At 37.7% G+C, this 20,490-nt stretch overlaps 1 protein-coding gene and 2 long non-coding RNA genes across 3 annotated transcripts; all 3 read left to right on the forward strand.

The window, feature by feature from the left end:
- The first annotated feature begins 1,251 nt into the window (after positions 1-1,251).
- Positions 1,252-2,214, forward strand: LOC113778368. Its single transcript, XR_003469255.1, has 3 exons — positions 1,252-1,323; positions 1,818-1,889; positions 2,160-2,214. It is a non-coding gene; the product is annotated as an uncharacterized LOC113778368 (long non-coding RNA).
- A 6,487-nt stretch (positions 2,215-8,701) lies between these two features.
- Positions 8,702-9,481, forward strand: LOC113778367. The gene is made up of 3 exons (XR_003469254.1): positions 8,702-8,727; positions 8,811-8,863; positions 9,352-9,481. It is a non-coding gene; the product is annotated as an uncharacterized LOC113778367 (long non-coding RNA).
- A 63-nt stretch (positions 9,482-9,544) lies between these two features.
- LOC113778365 (probable LRR receptor-like serine/threonine-protein kinase At1g53440) lies at positions 9,545-12,148 on the forward strand. The gene is made up of 8 exons (XM_027323757.1): positions 9,545-9,722; positions 9,804-9,993; positions 10,112-10,246; positions 10,359-10,480; positions 10,581-10,791; positions 10,884-11,172; positions 11,273-11,420; positions 11,526-12,148. The coding sequence occupies exons 1-8, from the start codon at positions 9,567-9,569 to the stop codon at positions 11,907-11,909; spliced, it is 1,635 nt and encodes a 544-aa protein (XP_027179558.1). The 5' UTR covers positions 9,545-9,566; the 3' UTR covers positions 11,910-12,148.
- The last annotated feature ends 8,342 nt before the right edge of the window (positions 12,149-20,490 follow it).

Consider the following 20,490-nt stretch of genomic DNA (forward strand, 5'->3'; position numbering starts at 1 on the left):
ATATTTTTTATATATATTTATATATTTATTATTTTTGGAGAGGGCATGTGATTAATAATCCCTAAATTGATAATCGATTTGCTATCATGTTGATTAGAGCTACGATTACCTTTAATTATTAATTACAAATTGTTGGGGTTGTATTAGCAAAGTTGCTTAGAAGGCACTAAGCAATGTGGCCAGCCATGAGAGATGCCACCGGATTGATAGTTGCTATGTCCACTCTACTAAAGTTTCTAGTTTGGTTAGCAGCATTCGACCAATCAGCTTGTCAAGTCCATCTTTTATGCACCTTCTACCAATCTGGATATTCATGCAACTTGAACCAAGTATCATATGTATATCTTTTCTCTCCTGTAATGAGTACGACCATTTCCATCGATTTGCACCTTAGTTTGAGATGCAATAACCGGTCGCTTATTAGTCCCTTTGAAAGCTATGACACTGCTGATTGTGTTGTCTTCCCTTGTTAACATCATCGATTCTCTAGTATTTTCACGTCGAACATAGGCATATGTTTTGTTCTATTTATTTTTTTTTAACTCCAAGACAAAATGTTGTTGCCAAGCTTTCCCATTGCTGTGTAGTGTTAATGCTTTCCTTCACTCATATTCTGCAAAGGGAAAAACAATGGCTATATTGTGGTGTGCAACTGTGTTGCAAGTACAGCGTAGAGTCCTTTTTCTACATCTTGTGTGCTAATTGTTTTAATTTATCAATTTGGAGCTGCAGAGATTTAAGGGATAATTTTTTCAATGGGCCAATTCCACGTGAATTTGGTACCTCTCCAGCCCTTGAGTATCTGTGAGTATCTTGTTTTTCATTCAATAACCAAGTAATTTTTGTTTATGTAAAAATATAAGGAAAATGCTATACTATACGACGTATGACTTGCATGAAACTTCTTTGATATTAGAGATTTCTATATTTGTATATATCGCTTTGTCAGGTCATGATTTTCAATCCATTTTTATAGGTGGACTCAAAATATAATCCTGAGTCCTGACCTAGTGCTTAAAAAAAATAATCGTGACCTAGCAAGATATATATCATGTAATTTTTCTTTTTGCACTTCCAGGTACCTGGATGATAACATTTTATGTGAGGGTATCCCCGATGAATTAGCCAACATCTCAAGTCTCACAGATCTGTATGACCTTACAGCTTTATCTTTCATTTTTTTTTTTTTGGTTTTAACTATTTGGGGTGATTGGCTTTTCTAAAGTCTTTTCATATCATGATATTTTATAGGTCTGTCACTAATAATCAACTTTCGGGTCAGCTTCCACAACAATTGGGAAACCTCAGTCATCTTGACAGCCTGTAAGATTTATATATGTGGTTTCACAGTATAATCTCCATATTATGTTACTTCAGCATGTCAGTGGAAATTATTTGAAAGAGATTAGCGGTAGCAGATGATTTTCTTGTGCCCCTATTACTTTCCCCATTTGTTAAAGTAAATGCTAATTGTACTTCTTCAGTCTAAATTGGAGATTTTGGGGACTGGATTTATCCTCTTGGTCGAAAGTCCGGGCAACGTTTGTTTGAAACATTTTAGGATCATTTTGGCAAAAACTGGAAAAAAAAAATTTTAAGGACTGGATTTATTTACATCCAAACTTTGGGAACTTCTAATATAATGTTCGAACTTTGAGAACCGAACTGGTGCAATTCTTCCTTATTGCAACTTTGATGTCTACTTTGGTCCCTCTTCAACAACAATTTAGGGATCAAAGTTAATGTAGTGCTTCCTTTCGTTTGTTTGATTGTCTAAGAATTGTCCGATTCTTATTCCGGAAACTCTATATTTTCAGGTACCTAGAGAACAATTTATTCAGTGGTAAATTGCCTCCAAGCTTGGAATCACTGAAAAATTTAGTCATCTTGTAAGTTTGTTCTTACGTCATATGCATGTAGATATATCTCACGTGTAAATTCTATACGATTCAACAACTTTTCTAGAACATATGCAGGTTTTTTTGTATGCAAGTAGGATTCATATATTATGTTAGACTTTTGGTTTTACATCTTTTGTTACACCTTATATTAGGGAGACTGTAGAACAGGATATGTAACACCAAACAATAACGGATAACAATTGCCATGCAACCATATATATATATATATATTGTTTCACCATGAAGTTTCTTCTGTAGCACTATTCAAGGAAATGACTTCAGTGGAAGGATTCCGGACTTCATCTCAAAGTGGCAAAATCTCCAAGAATTGTAAGCCGAAGTAGCTAACAAAGCTAAGCTAAAACTAGGTTTATGTGCAATATCTGTAATCTTTTACTGTTGCAGGGATCTACGGGGAAATAATTTTGAGGCGCCTATACCAGATGCAGTATCAAATATGACAAATCTGATAAAGCTGTAATTCTTTACCCTGCTAAACTTTTTCATTCATTTTTGAATATTTAATCTAAAAGAAACATTGACATTTATCAGCCTTGTACTTTTTCCTTTTCTTGGATTTTATGCAGTGCCATGAATGACATTGTTGGAGCAGACGGACATTCGTTTCCCAGAATACCAAATTATGGTTCATTGCAGTCGTTGTAAGTTATCTAGTATCCACCAATTTGTCCTGGCGTAATTCATTTGCTCATGATTTCTCTATTACTTTCCTTATTTCGTGAAAATCTAATTCTTTCCAGGACATTGAGGAAATGTTCACTCACTGGTACAATTCCTGATCATATCTGGAAGTTGAAATCCTTGACTTACCTGTAAGACCCCAAACCATAATTAATTTATTTTGGCTCTCAATTAAGCCCTTGAACAAAAAGAAGCTTGGTCTGGTTCACCAAGCAGTGAAAACTGAATAGGTCTTCGGTTCACTTGAGAGAGAGTAAGGGTCTGTTTGATAACATAAAAAAGTGTTGAATCTAAATTTTTTCAGACATTCAGATGTTTTGAGTATTTGATAAATGAAAATCCATTTGCTGAACTTGTTAAGTAGTGCTGAATTTGTGTGTATTTTTTTCAACACAAAAATCCTAACTGAATGTTTAATGCTGATAAGAATCAATAGAATTATTTCAATTATCTTATCTTATCTACCAAATCTACCCTTGTTTGTTAATTATGTTCAAAATTCTTATCTAATTAAACAATCTAATATTCTCTATCTAATGATTTTCTATTTCTTTTTTTTTTTTGCTTTTGGAATGATTTTCACATCTTCTTTATACTCCTCATATAATATATTTCATCTTTTATATTAATTTGATTTAAAAATATATATTATCATTTCCATACCTAACAATTTTAGCTAATTAAATCATAGGTTATGAAAAAAATATAAGGGTAAATTTGTCAAATTTAACTTATTAAGCATTCAGTTTTAAATATTTATCAAACAGTATAACTAGGTTTAGCATTAAAATTCAGACATTCATATATTTCTTTTCAGTACTTAAAATTCAGCAAATTAATTGTTTCAGTATTCAGATTTCAGAATTCAGATTCAATTTTATCAAACGGAACCTAAGACGGTTAGACAAAAGTAGTTGTTTCATGTATTTTATCTTTTAGTATTCCAGCTAAGTGAGGCAGGAACCAATACCCCCCCCCCCCCCAAAAAAAACAAAAAAAAAAATTTCAGAAATCATTTTAAAAGTTCTCAAATAAAATTAACAATTTTGACACATATCCTTGCAGAAATCAGACTTTTCCCTTCCAATTGTTTTAGAAATCTATTTACATTTTCTTGAAACATAAATATAAGACTTTGCCCTTGAAGGTTTACAATTACATCCTGTCTAACATAAGACTCTGCAATCCCCTGCCACCCCACCCAACCAATCGCCCAAACCCTTTACAAAAGTATAGGAAGACATCCTTGAGTATATATACATGTTTACGAATCTCGTCGTCCAATCTCAATTTGTGGTTCACCCAGTGGTCTGAAGCCAGGACTTAGTGAATGATATAAGAGACATCAGAGAGAGAGAGAGAGAGATGATTTTTGTGCATTCAATCCTTGTGATAAGTTTTTTAGGTATATGCCATTAGCAAAATCTTTTGGTGTGCATTCAAATTTCTGATTAAATGGTCAAATTCTGCTCATGGATATAAATGGGCTAAACTAGAATATCAATTTTTCTTTCTATAGGATGAATTATGAGAATGATTCAATTGCCGCAGACTTACCTGAGACTTTGAAAGCCATTAAGAAATCAACCCTATGTTCATATTTTTGTAGGACAAGTCCACTATGGACGGACTTGACAAGCACGTACGAAAATATTTCACATTCATTATGACTCGTTTCCATCGATGTAGAATATTGCCAGTTAAATATTTGTGGAACTGTACATTCTTCCCATCCTCTTGCCCTTTCTTTTGAAACAACAGGACACATGAATGCAGGTTGTAGTTTCCTTATTTCCAACATCAATATTATGCTAGTTCTAAATTTGCCGTTTGCCTTCTATACATATCAAAGATAAATGGCTTGCATTTTTATACTTTACTTCGTGTTTTACTGTTGTAGGGACTTGAGTTTCAACAGTTTGGTTGGAGGAATTCCACCAGATGTGGATTTGCCAAACATAAAGTATATGTATGGATCTTTTTCTCTAAGTTCTTTATTAATTTATCTATTTTTTATATATCAAGAAGCCCACATTCTTCCTATTTCACTCCCTCGTTAATTGCAATCTCCACATGTCTTTCATTCAACACATATATACATTTTTTTTTAACATAGTTATTGTAGCATGTGTTTATTAGGGCTTTCTAGCATATCTTTATCTGTTCAAGCTTAATGACTTCATTATGCTTCTTTAATATTAAGAACTGAATTATTTCTTTTCCTAGCATGAATTATTCATTGGATCAACTAGTCTCAATTTCAACCATAAGGGGAAAAAGCTCTTAATTTGTTGGTTAAGTTTTCTTACTTTCTACTGTCTGGCACTCATATATATGTAAATTTGTCATAACATTGAGCTTACTAGCATCTATCCATGGTGCAAGCCTCTCTAGGTTACTCGTTTTCAAAATTTACTATCAATCTACCTACGTTTTACTTCTTCTGCTCTGCTTATCTTTTCAAATTACCTATCTATATCTTTTTGCCAATTAATAGAATCAAAAGTAAGCAAACTATTGTGAATTCGTTTTCTTCGGTTTTAATTCCTATAGTGCTGTTTCTGTGTAGGATTTAGTTACATTTTTTTTTTTTTTTAACATCTTTTTTTATTTAGGTAAAAGAAAACAAACTATTACACAAGCCTAATTTTTCGAATTGAAGGCATTCCTAGCTTATCCAGACGAATTGCTCCACGAGCCATAGGTGGAAATGTATTAAATGTCTCATATATCCTGAGTTGCTGCTGTGGATGAGATACGCCCTCGTTGGACAACACATCAGCCACTGTGTAGGATTTAGTTACATGCTGATGATGGTAGAATTATGTCGCTACACGGTATATGACAATTTCCTCCAGGACTTAAAAAGCCGCAATACAATTTTCATATTGCAATATAAAAAAATTCTTCCAAAAACAATTTTGAATAATTTTAGTTGCAATCTTGAAAAAGAGAAAAATGAAAAGTAGTTAACCCATGTCTGATGTCTCATATTTATAATATTTAGACACCTTTTAATGAATTAGCATATCTTTAACATAAGTACCTATTGATTGTTAAATTAATTATTTGAAAATTAATAAATATTAATTTGATGCTTTGAAGGCCCAAGTGGCCATAGGACCTCAATGAATTTGATGCTTAAAATTTAATCCAACATCGAGTAAAATATGTGGATATAGGACCTCAATTATCGTTTCACACTGATGGCGACAATTGTTGATGCCAAAACTGGCTCAACTATTAACGGCAAAAGTTAGCCAATTCGTTTTGCTTGAATATGACCTGTAAAAAATGATAGAGATTTTGTTCCTTGTAAAAACTCGATGCTTGAATCAGTACTTGATTAAATGCAAAACAAAACTAACCGCCTCTTTGATGATGTGTTGAGATGGATGTTAATGGGCCATTTATACTTGTGGGCTTGGAACCTTTTCTGAGCCAAAATCTTTCTCAGGGCTGGGGCTCTGATGTCCTATTTCAAGGTTTGTTAGAAAAATATTGGTCCCAACAATAATGATCATAGTGATGATAATTTCTAGGATTATTGCAAATGAAATGGATTGTTTATTTATTTATTAACATTCAGTAAGATCTATACTATCCTACTCTATAGGAGAGAAGGAATTTAATTGGGTTGTATAAAGAGTTAGAGAAAAAGCAGAACCATTTAGACCAAAAGAGTGATGACACGCTGTTAAATTTTTTTTAATTGCATAATACGAGATTTGAACTTCTTGATCTACGTATCAAGGAGAGATTTTTAATTCTTTTTGTTAATGAACTTGTATAAGACAAGTTGGTTTTCTAGAAGAAAAGTCAATGGTAGTTGATTCTTGAAAATCTAAGCCGAAAGTGCGTACGGAGTTTTGAGCAAAGGGTCTGGAAGTAGGAAGGTGATTGAGAGCATGGTTTTGAGGCCTCATCATTTGAAGTGTACATATATATATATATGTGTGTGTGTGTGTATCTTGACTTCTAGACAAATTCTGGTTTGTCTTTGGTGAGTGTTACCTAAGTTTTGATTTATATAAATAAACAATTGAAAAGCTTAACTACATCACTTAACAGCAGCAAAGTTACAATCTGCATAACTTTCTAATTCGACCATGTTGTCAAGCCATTAATTCATATCAATTTCCTGGCCACTTCAATTTGCAGAACCTTTTAAGCACGATAGTGCTTCAATGATTACCATAGCATAGTATGGCATACATTTGGATTTCTTAGTTGATTCGTAATTACTGGTTATGGTATCAAAGTGGCTCTAATAAAAGCATTTCTTGATGGTGTTTGACAGATTTCTTAGAAGAAATAACCTGAATGGGCCTCTCCCTGTGTGGCTGACAGAATTGAAGAGGATATATGTGTATGTACTTGTTTCCTGAAGTCAAATTCTTCTCGGCACTAGACATGAAAGAGGCCACTTTATCTTAAACAGAATGTTAAGCAAATGTTTGTTTATTGTTTTTGTTCCAATAGTCATGGTAAAGGTATATACCATCCTTCTCAGATGATAGCCAAATACTTTTTATTGAATCATAGAAGCGCATGAGGACCTTAAGCCTTTACTTTCCTGACACATGACTTCATCAAAAAGTTATAACAGCTCTTGAATGTAGTGGAATATATTCATTTTCTTCAATAGTGCTGAAGAATTGCAAAATCGAGCGAAACTAATAAAGCGCCAAGTATCTTGAAAAAAGAAAAAAAGTTTCATGCTTATTTTCTTTGCACAAATTTTTTAAGTCAGGGAAAACGGATCATTAATTGGAGGAGCATCATGACTGGTGAAATTCTCTACATTTGTATCTTCTGTCAGATTCCATATATTCTTTTGCTTGGAATGAAGTTTCTAAACATGCAAATTTGTTTCACCTCTTTGTAGGTTTGAAGTTAATATAGCAATCTTTAATGTACTCTTGTAGTGATCATCAAACATTTGCAGGGATGTTTCCGAAAATTCTTTCACAAACGTGACAATACCTAAAGATGCCTTTTCTCCAAGAAAGTGAGATAAACTAATCCATTTGAATTTTCTCGTACACTTATCAACACTCACGTACATGTTTATGTAACATTCTTTGCTCAACAATTTGGAATTATTTTGGAGCTGCATGTGGATTTGATTTATCAGGGTCATCTTTGAGACTCCGCATAGTGGGTTGGTGGTTGAATTCATACGATTCTGAGATACGTCGGTTCATTGGACGGGTTCTTCCCAGTGTTGTGTGTTGGCATATTTGGAAGGCAAGAAATAAAGCAATGTTTGACGATGTCCAGATGAGGTCGATTGCCATTTGTCATGCCATTTTTTCCGAAATCCAATCCATGGTGGGAATTTTTTTCAAGAAACCTCTCCGAGTATCATCATTTTATCATTTGTATGACTGGCCTAATTCATCGGAGGTTAGGTTTACATATAAACTTGTACGATGGGAAACGAAGGAACCTGGTCGCCTCACACTTAATACGGATGGATGTTCTAAAGGTAATCCAGGAGTGGGTGGAGGCGGTGGAGTTCTTCGGGATTCAAATGGCCTACCTTTGATTGGTTTCTCGGCATATTTTGGGGAAACAACATGTCTCCATGCAGAAGCTCGTGCCCTCCTTATTGGTCTCCAAATCAGTGCACATAGGGATTATTTGAATCTCTATGTGCAATCTGATTCGTTGATATTAATTGGAATTCTCCAGCATCGCATTCATTGTCCTTGGCGCATTAGACGGGTTATTAGGCAGATTTGGCAGATCATGGAAGATCCAGATCGATTTTCCCATTGCTACAGGGAAGCAAACACAGTGGCTGATGTGTTGTCCAACGAGGGCGTATCTCATCCACAGCAGCAACTCAGGATATATGAGACATTTAATACATTTCCACCTATGGCTCGTGGAGCAATTCGTCTGGATAAGCTAGGAATGCCTTCAATTCGAAAAATTAAGCTTGTGTAATAGTTTGTTTTCTTTTACCTAAATAAAAAAAAGATGTTAAAAAAAAAAAAAACTAAACTTGGAATCAAGTACAAAAGATAAAGATTTTGGAAGGAAAAAAAAAAAAAAAAAAAAAAAAAAAAACATTCTTTGCTCACTCTACTGCTTGCTGTTCTAAAGTAAACACTGAGTAAGTTGTTGCCTTCTCATTTCATTTCTTTTTTGCTCAAGAAAATTTGACGTAGATAACCTTTCTTGTGTCTTCCTATACAGGGGTATGAATTGGCTTGAAACTAATTATTCTTGTGGCAATAGCTCAAAGAGATGTAAGTTCATGAATTTTTTTTTTCCGAAAGCACAATAAACACTTTCTTGACCTATTTTGATGGTAGAATTTAAATTACAAGCAAAAATGTGGTATTAACAAAGCAAATTCCCACCCTGTTGGCCTTTTGTCAAAGCACTATTAATACTTCTAGTGGTGTCCTCGGCAAGAACCTAAGGAATGCAACTAATGAAACTGTCAATTTAAAGAATGCATTGATCTTTCCTACATATTGACAGTTTAGCATTTCTTAACCTCTTCTTGCATGCATAAATGTTCATTCATGACTGCAATGAGTTGATTAAATGTTTAAGCTAAACTTACAAGTGTTTGGTCTAGGATGGTATGACATCAAACATGAACTTAATTGATCATAAACAAACAGACATAATGTCTCTAATGGTTTACAACACTACTTGAGCTTGCTGAGTGCACATGGGATTTTAATTGATCATTAAAATGCCTGTAATAACCATGATATTTCTACAGATGAACATTTGTACATCAACTGTGGAGGAAATGCAACAACAATAAATGGAAGCAACTATGAAGCTGATCTTGATCCAAATGGAGAATCAAGGTTCTATCTGAGCAGTAATGGAGCCTGGGGATTCAGTAGTATGGGAATCGTTGATTTTGGAAAAAACCATAAGTACACACTAAACAAACAGTGCAATATTTCCCTAGTTGATGCGCCTTTATACATGGATGCGCGCGTATCTTCAATTTCATTGAAGTATTATGCATTTTGTTTAAAGAACAACCATTACATGGTGAGACTTCACTTTGCTGAAATAGGCTTGGATAGGCCTAAAAATCCTAGGATCAAGAGAAGTAGAGTTTTTGATGTAGAAATCCAGGTAAATAGTCTATTCAAAGTACAAAAGAACTGAAAGTTTACAAACCAGAGATTTTACTAACCAAGATTAATTGTACTACAGGGCAAGAAAAAAGAGAAAAATTTCAATATCGAAGCTGTTGCAGGGGGTGTGAATTTGAACGCAACCCTGGAATATAATGACGTTCATGTTCGTGACAACCGATTGGAGATTCACTTGTATTGGTCCGGAAAAGGTTCACCTTTCGCACGTTACCGTGGTCCCCTAATATCAGCTATTTCCATATCACCCGGTATTTGTTATTTTCTTCTTTGTATATTGTACACTTTTTTTTTCTTCGTCTTGTGCTTTCCAGGATGTGCAATGTCTTGCTTTTCTGACTGATCTTTTGGTATTTTTTACTGGAATAGTTCCTAAAAGGCATCTGAAACTTTCTTCTGCAATCATCGTTGGAATTGTTGTATCTTCAATACTTGCTGTTATATTAATCTTAGCTCTCTTCTGGAAGTTCGGCTGGCTTGGTGGAAAAAATAATAAGAATGTCGGTAGGTTTATCATTGTGGCACAAAGCTGAAATTTAGTAGAATAAACTATAATTCTATGAGCATATCATTTGGCTCAAAAGCTATTTCCTTTCCATTGTTATGCTTGAGACAGAACAAAAAGGTATCGAGCTATTCCCTGGAGGGGTTTTGAACTTCCAACAAATAAAAGCAGGTACTAATAGTTTTGATCCTAAGAACAAGATAGGCCAAGGAGGTTTCGGGGATGTCTACAAGGTACGGTATATGCATCAAAGTGATCTTAACTAGTCAGCTTTCAATCACTTTATCATTGATATAATGTCTCGGTTTTTTTCCCGGTGGTCTGTTTATTCAGGGTGTGCTACGAAATGGGACTATAGTAGCTGTAAAAAAGCTTTCAGCGAAGTCCAAACAAGGAGCCAAGGAATTTATAAATGAAATTGGTACTAGTTATGCTTTGCAACACCCAAATCTCGTAAGGCTATTGGGATGTTGTGCTGAACAAAGCGAACTTCTAATTGTCTATGAGTACATGGAAAATAATTCTCTTGAGCAGGCATTATTTGGTAAACAAGACATTTTCTTTGTACATGCAACACGTTTAAAATCTCTGTAAAATTGCAGCATATGAAGTCTCTTAACTCGCTGGCATCTGCAGGTTCGGCAGAAGTCAAATCCAGACTAAATTGGCTGATAAGAGTTAAAATTTGCCGTGATGTTGCGAAGGGGTTGGCTTATATTCATGAAGAATCTAGACTTCGAATTGTTCACAGAGACATAAAACCGACAAACATACTTCTTGACAAGGATTTTACTGCCAAGATAACAGATTTTGGATTTGCCAAGCACAGCAAAGAGGAGAATCCTCATGCGATTACACGCATAGCAGGAACAAAGCACGACAAAGAGAAGAATCCTCATGCTATTACACGCATAGCAGGAACAAAGTAATCCAACAAGTTCTCCAGTACAATCTGAGATAAGAAATTATTTCTGCATTTTTAAATTCTTGTGATGATTGCCTCTTAACATGAAAGACATCTGCAGGGGGTACATGTCACCTGAGTATTTGCAAGGCTTCTTGTCAACGAAAGCAGATGTCTACAGCTTTGGCCTTGTCACACTAGAAATTGTTAGCGGGAAGCAAATTTCAACTTTTAGGGCAAAGGATCAGAATATTTACCTTTTGGATATAGTAAGGCAGCTGCAAAATACAAATCAACATAGACACATACAATTAAATTGATTTTTTTCCGCCTTGTATTGATAGCTATTGCTTGGGCTTGTCTACACTTTTCAGGCTTATGATTACCAACACCAAGGAAATCTTATAGCTCTTGTTGATCCAAGCCTAGGATCTGATTACACCCACAACGAAGCTCTAAAAGTGTTGGATTTAGCAATGGAGTGCGTGAACCCAACTCCCAAGCTTAGGCCATCAATGTCTAAAGTTGTGAAAGTTCTTGAAGGAATTGTAAAAAATGTAGAAGCAAAATGGAAAACAAAGACTTCCTCTACTGGAAACACTTCTTTGGGGGATGATTCTTCAATGGCCAACCCCGATTTTGCTTTCTCTCATTCTACTCAATCAGCTGGGAGTACATGCCAAGAAGGTGCTTCAGATACAATCATTTGTCCTTCAACAAGCAAAGAAATTGACGACTCCAGCAACTCGGACGATTAACATGCCAAGGCTGGAAATTAACCAGGAATCACTACCATGGTAGTCTTCCCTTGAGCATTTATAATCCTAATTTTTGTGAATGACAGCATTCATCATGCATTATTGCATTGAAGTGTCTCTGCAGTTAGCAGATTATAGTATTTAAGCTACTAAACAAGCCTTCATAAAGATATTGGCTCATCTATGCGTGGAAATGATGCAAATTATTGTATGCTATCTCAAGTATAGCCAATATTAATGCAAATTCATGTCTATTGGAAGTAATTTTCAGTTTTTGCAAGTAGTTATGGTGATTAAAGAACATGGTAACCAGAAACTAGCCTCCTTCGCATAAGACTTCACACAGCTACTGAGCAAGTCGCATAAATTTCAGCATTTCAACACTTCATTTAGATGGGAACAAATGTTAAGCTACATTATCTCATGCGCTAAACGTCTTCTTCTTCTTCTTCTTTTTTCAGTTCTTCCTTTTTTAACTATAAAAAACAAAGGCCAAATTTTCTTTCATTCATCTTAGAGAAATAGGATATGTGGCATTATGTTAAGTTGGTATAGATGGCTAATGAAAAGAATTTAAAGCTGGACATTTTGCCGCTTGGAGGGGGTTTCAGCATAGGAGCGACGTCCCTGAAATTAGATGGATTTGAATTTTGTTGGTAAGCCTTTTCTCACATGCTATCCAGAGAATGCATAACTTGGTATATGGTACTTTCCTCCTACTAGCCTCTACCAAAATACAATTTTGTTGAAGACACCTTATTTTAGCTTAAAGTGTAGGTAGGAGTTCTTGACATCAGAAGTGCTTACTTTTATTCCATCTCCCATATCATTCAACTCATCCTTCCCCCAATTTGGAACCACTACGAAAAATTTGGTCTTTTGTAACAACATTCCGCAACGGATCTTCTGTCCCAAACCCTGTCTCACTTCTTCTAATCGTGCCAAGTGTCCCTTGATAAACCAAACTCTCAAACAACCCAACCCGAACCATGTTAAATTGATTTATCGATTAACCGGTAAAAAATCTTAAATCTCTGCAGACCAAAGCAGATTAAAATAAAAACTGCCCCACAAAATCACAATTATCAATTAAAAAAAGCCCTAAAACTCAGTGCACAACGGAAGTCCTCTCGTCATCATCTTCACCATTGAAACAGACGCAATTGACCGGAAGGTTGTGCAATAGTGTGGCAGTTTTGAATTGAATGCGCACGAGAGGAAAGGCGGCCTTTGACAAAACATTGGCACCTCACTTCCGTGTTGCGCCTGCAAGAGTGTAGGAATCCAAAGGTGAACCTGCAGCTTCAGTACTTCCGTTGCGCACTTCCGTTGCAAACCCACCGAGAAGACTTTTCCCACACAAACACGGAAGCACAAACACTCCGCTTCCGGAAATTTAAAAGTCCTGGGTAATGGGTACTTTCGCTCGAGAGATGAAGGTGAAGGTGAAAAGGATGGGTTATATCGTTCCCGAGGTGTGTTATACTGCTTGGTCGAGAAATATGAAGGTGAAAATATGGGTTGTTTGAGTCAAAAGTCATCAGAGTATGTGTTCTCAATGGGCAATTGGACGAAGTTCACCACCTGTTCGATCAAATGTCTAAGCGTCATGAATCAACTTTTCCGTGGAATTCACTGATAGCCCCCTTATGAAATCTTGTCTATTACTCATCTTCTGATTTGTCAGTTGACTGGTGAGAGTCCAGGTGTTTATCCATTGATGTTCAAAGTTTTTTGAGTTCTGGAGTTCTTGTCATCATAAAATAACTGAACAATTGCAAGTACGATGTTAAGCATGAAGGGAAACAGGGTAGCAGGATGGAGCCAACAAGACAAATACCAATCAAGTTCTGCTTTGAGTTGCATTTGACAGTTGCATTTTGCCTTTCTGAAAGTGCTGGAGATTTTTGGTAATGATATCTGTAGTAGAAAGGGAAAGAGATGTACTTGGGTAACTGGCATTGACCAGACTAAAGTTTTTATTCAGCTCAATAAACTAAATTACTTCCTCTTTTTGAGAGTCAAGTCCTTGTATATGTGTCTACCACGGCTCTATGGACAGGAAACATGTCTATGAAACTATCTATACTGAAGTAGCTTGCTGGATTTCTAAAATCTATTTAGGACCATGATAATCTAATAGAAATAAGAGGTCATTGTAGTGTGCTGCCATATATCTGTTTTCCTAGCTGATTTACTCTTTTGGTTTCGTTAATTGTCTAGTAAAAGGTAACTGTTTCTCAGTCAATGACATGCTGAGGCATTTCCTTAGTTCACTATTTCAATCACATTCAGTAAAATGAGTTGGTTATTTAAGGTGACTCTCATTTTACCCCCTTAATTGTCTTATTAATGCCTCGTGATACAATTAGGTACCTGTACTTGAGCAAATTGGTCACAATCCCTGGATCATCTGGTGCTTTCTTGCGCCTTTTTCTTGATCAGGTGATTAATTGAGTTTTGCAGGACCCATGTGATGGCATGTTTAAGCTATCATTTGGTGACAATACTTTTACCTCATCAGTCTTTTGTCTCACAAAGCTTGTGTATTGCAGTTTCTTTTCTCTCCCATTTTCATTGGATTTTTCTTATCTACGTTGGTAACACTGGAGGGAAGGCCATCACAAGTAATTCCTAAGCTTGAGCAGGTATTATCAGTAATTGTATCTTCATCATCTCCTTTTTGGCATAGCTGGAAGGAAGGCCAATGATTACCGTTTTGGCATAGCTGAACATTGAAGTTTGCCCTGGTCCATTGCAGTACATTTTCAGAATCCTGCTTTGTACTCTCTTTTTTTTTGTCAAATATCAACTTCAATAAATAGGCTGCTTTGTACTTGTCTAAGCATGAATTTTGTAACAAAGATAAGTTTGAGCAAGGTTGATTAAGAAGGTTTGAAAATTGAAATTGAAATTGCAACCAGGGAAAATTGAAATTGCAAAAGCCACATCCTCCCAAGTTTAGAAGGTGAATCAACCTAAGGTTCAAAAGCCAAGTATAATATCTTGGTATGTATCCGAGAGGGATGGTCCCTAGAACCGTAAAAAGCACCTTCAGCATATATATCACTAACCTATGCTACAAGCAGATCAAATAAGTTGGACAGATTGGTCAAATTAATATTTAAAGTGCCTCTTTGAAGTTAGGTTTAAAACTCAAAATTCTTAGGATATCCACTTTGTGTACACGCACAGGAAAAATTTCATCAGTTTTTTATGAGCTTAGATGTCAGAATCAAGTAAATTTTGTAAGTAAAAAATTTTACTCACCTCAATTCTTTATAAGGCAAGTCAAAAGTGGAAGTCTGAACACAAAGATTCTCCATTCACAAAGTAGGCATAAGTTAAAACATTGCTGAATCAGAATTTGTAACTGTGGGGCAAGCTTAAGCAAATTTATCAAAAATGTCTAATCATAGAGCTAGTTGCCAGCGGCAAACATATGCAATTACAAGAATCAGAAACAAACGTCCAACACAGTACCCCACTTTGAGATTCAAGATACTATACATGCATACATATATCGGGTGCTGAATGTATAAGCATCACTACAGAAACTTTATGCTATTCAAATCCATTAACAAATAGAAGCGCAAGCTACAAAATCCCACGAGATCATCCATTTTCTTAGCAGGTAAATGTGTTGTTTATCCTATAGACCAATTAAGAACGGCATGAGAAAGGATTAGGAAATTTCTGATTAAAGGGTAGGTTGTGAGTCGGGAAGCTTGAGGAACCAAGAAATTTCAAAGGGAGTGAACTATCACTCATCCAAGCCTTGCTTTTGAGGTATAAACATCTGATCATGATCTTTGTTGCTTTAAATCTTGCTTTAAGATGTTTTATTTAGCTTAAGTTTTGGCTTGATTTCATGATTATGCAAGTGGGTGTGATGAATTTGGGTTGAATAAGCAAGTTAGGGTTTCATAGTTTTCTGCCTAAACTTGCTGTATGATTGCACATGTTGTAAATAAGGTTATAAAAGGGGCTTTGGTAGTGATTAGAGCAAGAAAATTGAGAAAGTTCCATTAAATACCAAAAATTCCAGAATCTGGAAAATTTTCCCCATCATTCTGTCCGGTTTTGTAGCCCTATGTTAGAGGCCGAATTGGCCTTATGTCAAAGAATGAAAGTTGTAAAGAATGGTATTTTATAGGTGGCTACAAAATTTCAGCTCAATCGGAGCAACTTAGGTCATGAAACGTCCAAAATACCCTTACTGTTTTAAGTTTTTCCCCAGCAGTCCGTGTGGTCGGTTTATCCAGTTTATCACGTTTTTTCACTAGGATACGTACTGATTTATTTTTTTTCCAAAACATAAAAGTTGTAGTATTCTGACTTATCTTTCAAATGCCTCTAAGAACACCTGAATCGAACTTTTGTACTCTGAGTTATGACCATTACAGTGTAATGCGGTTAAATAGCCGACGAATTGGATTATGGTTTTGTAATTTGAGGATTTGACTAAGTTACATTAGGAACTGGACTAAGTGACCTTCATGAACATTGTAGCCCTGTGTCTTAGCTTCGAAACGGCAAAGGTTGCGCCTCAATCCGATAAGCGTAGCCCCGGATATGTTATTTCCGCATTCACACGTCAAATCTGTCTTTTACTAGACTGTATTTCTGCACTTGTTCTTATGATATTGTGAGCCTATGGAACGGCTTTTGACTTGAATTATGATATGTGTAACTTTGGGTTGTGGCTGAGGAAAAATAATGAAGCCTAAATGGCTGGAAAATTAGGTAAACACAAAGGGCATGCTGCCCGAATTTACGCTCGAGGACTAGAAAACTATATTTGCAACGTGAGTGAAGGTTAAGTGATTATCACTTGAACTAGCGAGAACCTTTGCTACTATGTTTATCGAGGATTATACGTTAGGACTTGGCCGAACTTGTACCCTTGAGGAAAAGACATAATGGCCAATGTAAACTTGTATTTCCTTGTACTTTCAACTCAAGTGTTATTTTCAAGTATCTATGTTACAAAACCTTATGATTTGAAAAGCGAGCAAGTGTTTCACGAGTGTCTTTCAAATGAATTTCAATTGGTCGATTCTTAATGAACGGAACGTTTAAGTTTCGAATCCTACTCATGTTTCAAAGTTCTCAAACTGAAATTTTATCGCAGATCTGGACTCCAAACCCGGAGTACCACCTCAACGCGAGCACTAGAAGCACTATTGTGGTGAGTGCTTCCAAATATCCGATTGTACTTGATACATGTGTTCCTTACTTGACTTGTATGATTACATGAAAATGAATGATTGGGCAAGGGTGTACTTTACCGCACTTGCCTAACATGACTTGTTCTTGCTAGTAATTATACTTGACTTGCTTTACATGTACTTGAGATATGTCTTGCCTGAAATTCCAGAAACCCTGTGGCTAGTTAATCGAGTCGAGCCGGCAAGGGCCTGGTCGATTAGATAACAAACCCTGGGTCACTAGTAAGTTCGAGTGGAGTGTTATCTCCTCGGCAATCCGGTATACTCGAGTATTACCACCCGTGTTTCGTGTGACGTGCGGGCCCGAAATAGGGGGTTGATCGGTGGACGGGGATTGGCGTGTAGTGGAGTTTTATTTTGGACTTGTTATTACTTGAAAGTTGACGGAGTGTCAACTACCCATTGATCAAGCTGGAATGGAGCCGATATGATTACCGTATCCTTATATATGACTGCAAACTTGATATTACTTGGCTAGTTGAAGTACTATTTTCCTGATTTGACTTGTTTGCTCGCTATTTCACTATTACTATGTTATTCTTTTCTTTGTTGGCCAATTTGATATTTGGAACTTCACTGAGGTTTGGCTCACCCTATTAGTCTTGTTTTCCTTACAGGGGTACGAGCGAAACGTGAGAAGTGTAAAGGCTAGCGTAGTCTAGTTACTTTAGACTTTGTTTTGAATTTTGGTTTTGTACTCGCGCTATTCCTCGAATGGAACATTTTGTACTTGGACTGTATACGTTTTGAACTAGTTTAAGTATATCGAGACTTTGTACCTTGATTTCTATCAATGTAAATTATAAGCTTGAATTGCGGATGTTATTTATGGTTCATGGTTGTGTGCACGTGATTTGAGTGAGTGAGTCCTGGCGAGAGTTGGGCAGGCGGTCCGCCGAACCCTCTGGTACGCCTTAGGGGGAGGTGGGGTCGTCACAGGTGGTATCAGAGCCTAGGTTATGAATTGATCTAGGTAGATTGAGTGCTTGATACGATAGGCTAGGATTTTATCCTTGAGCTTAGCCTTTAGCCTTGTTTTCTTCGTGTTGCGTACTTACTTTGGCAATGTTATTTGTAAACTTAGGTGATGGCAGATGCTGACGCTTCCGGGGCTGCGGGGCCGTCTCAGCCCGTACCTACTGAGATACCTTCTGACGCTCCTGCTGGCGAGCCCTATCTGGAAGGGCCCGTCTCTCGCGTGATCACATACCAGGATATCCCCGGTGGGCCGGTACAGCGGTGGTCCCCAGCACGCAAGATCCGACGCTGCGATTGCTGGAAGACCTACTCCTATCCTGACCGAGTGGTGCTCGTAGTGGATGACGAGCGGAGACGATTGGGTAGCACCAATCGTAGGTGCTATACGGAGATAGAGCGTCTTTGAGCTACACTCCGAGACCAGGGAGTCCGGATCCGAGAGTTGGAGGCCTCGATTCTGGAGGAGCAGCAGCGGACTGATGCTTTCCGCGAGCAGGCTCAGGCAGCGACTGGACGTCTGATGCGAGTAGTTAGAGATATACGAGATCGGACTGGCCATATTCTGACCGAGTGCGAGGCATTAGTGGACGATGTGCTCCAGGACTTGGCCGGTGAGGGCCAAGCGCCTGCAGCTCCTGGAGTTCCCGGTGCTCCTGAGAAGGATCCAGAGGAGGATCCTGAGGAGGACCCGGAGGAGGAGTTGAGTGCATCCTCGGAGTCAGTTGGGTCGGCGTCTAGCCAGACCACTTGTTAGGATCAGGGTTTGAGGAGTTTTTGTAAGATAGTTAGGAACATAGTGGGTAGACACGTCTCCTTTTGTTTTTGCTTTAGACGTGTCTTGATGGATGTAAATATCTTTTGTTCTATGTTCCTTGGCTGTGATAGCCTCTGACTATGTGACTTGTTGGCCTGTATATACGACTTGTTTGTTATGTAAATAAAGTGCTTGTTTCTTACGTGTTTATTTGCCTCTAGTTATATTGTTGCAACGCGATATTCGAGTCGTACCTTACCTTGTTTATATGTTTCTAGTTGGTTAACTCTCAACATGGAAGATAAGAGAAGTCGGACCAAGAAAGCTAACCGAGAACGCGGTTCCAGGCGAGACCATGAGGGTGAACAAGTACAGGAACCGGTGCCCGAACCGAGAGAGAAGAGGGAGGCAGCGGTTGAGCAGCAACCTGAACCCCAAACTGCCGGGGGAGATCAGGTGGCCACTGCCATCCAACAGATGACTAAGATTTTAGCCCGGTTGGTGGAACAACAGGGTCAAGGCCCTGTAAATCAACCTAGGGACCCTGATTTGGGGCAGGATAGAGCCTTGGAGAGATTCCAGAAGTTCTCCCCACCCAAATTCTTAGGAGGACCAGACCCGGATGGGGCTGAGAAATGGCTGGAGGCCATGATAAATATTTTCGCTGCCCTGAACTATACAGAGGAGAGGCAGGTTCAATTTGCTGTATTCCAGTTCGAGGGGCCAGTTAGGGCCTGGTGGAACGTAGTAAGGGCCAAGTGGGAGAGAGAAAGAACTGCATGGACTTGGCTAAACTTTGTACGAGATTTTAATGAGAAATATCTTCCTCCTATCGTCCAAGAGAAGCGAGAGGATGATTTCATTAAACTTCGCCAAGGAATGATGAGTGTAACTGAGTATGAGATCCAGTTTACGGAATTGTCTAAATTTGCCCCTAAGCTGATTGCTACGGAACCAAGGAAAGTACGGAGGTTTATATAAGGGCTAAATGTGGAATTACAAGAAGCCTTAGCGGCAGCTCAGATCAATACGTTTACGGAGGTCTTGGAAAAGGCCCAAAGGATAGAAACTGCTAGGACACACGTGAGGAATTTCCACGCCAAATGAAAAGGGGGATCTAGTGGAGCCCAAGGGTCTGTGCGGAGTGATCAAAACGCACCACCTGCCAAGTCTGGTCGTGGGGCTGGAGGTGGACGGTTTTCAAGTACGTCTAGGGGAGGTGCTGCGCGAGGAGGTACTCAGAGGGGAAGTGCCCAGAGGGGAAGCCAACGTGGTAGAGGACAAGGTAGAGGAATTCCGCAGGGAGGTCAGACCTCTACTCCCCGAGTAACATGCGGATATTGTGGAAAATCGAACCATACTGAGGATGAATGTTGGAGAAAGGCTCGGAAGTGCCTAAGGTGTAGAAGTACGGAGCACCAGATAGTTAACTGCCCGTTAATCAGTGATACCCAGTCGACTGCCAGGTCAAACCCAAAGTCGACCAATGCTGGAGGGGCTAGGTCGAGGGTTCCGGCCAGAGTATATTCACTGGACCAACAATCCGTGCCTGAACCAACGGAGGTGGTAGAAGGTACGATCCCTGTTTTTCACCGGTTAGCCAGAATTTTGATAGACC

Source organism: Coffea eugenioides, chromosome 7, assembly GCF_003713205.1.
Source record: "Coffea eugenioides isolate CCC68of chromosome 7, Ceug_1.0, whole genome shotgun sequence".
Lineage (NCBI taxonomy): Eukaryota > Viridiplantae > Streptophyta > Magnoliopsida > Gentianales > Rubiaceae > Coffea > Coffea eugenioides.

What these genes read in the sequence shown, in the direction of transcription:
- LOC113778365 (XM_027323757.1), top strand. Translation starts at nt 9,567, where the DNA reads ATGGATGCGCGCGTATCTTCAATTTCATTGAAGTATTATGCATTTTGT. An exon ending in TCTTGAGCAGGCATTATTTG is followed by an intron (nt 10,792 to 10,883) that starts GTAAACAAGACA and finishes TGGCATCTGCAG; the next exon opens with GTTCGGCAGAAGTCAAATCC. An exon ending in ATATTTACCTTTTGGATATA is followed by an intron (nt 11,421 to 11,525) that starts GTAAGGCAGCTG and finishes TACACTTTTCAG; the next exon opens with GCTTATGATTACCAACACCA.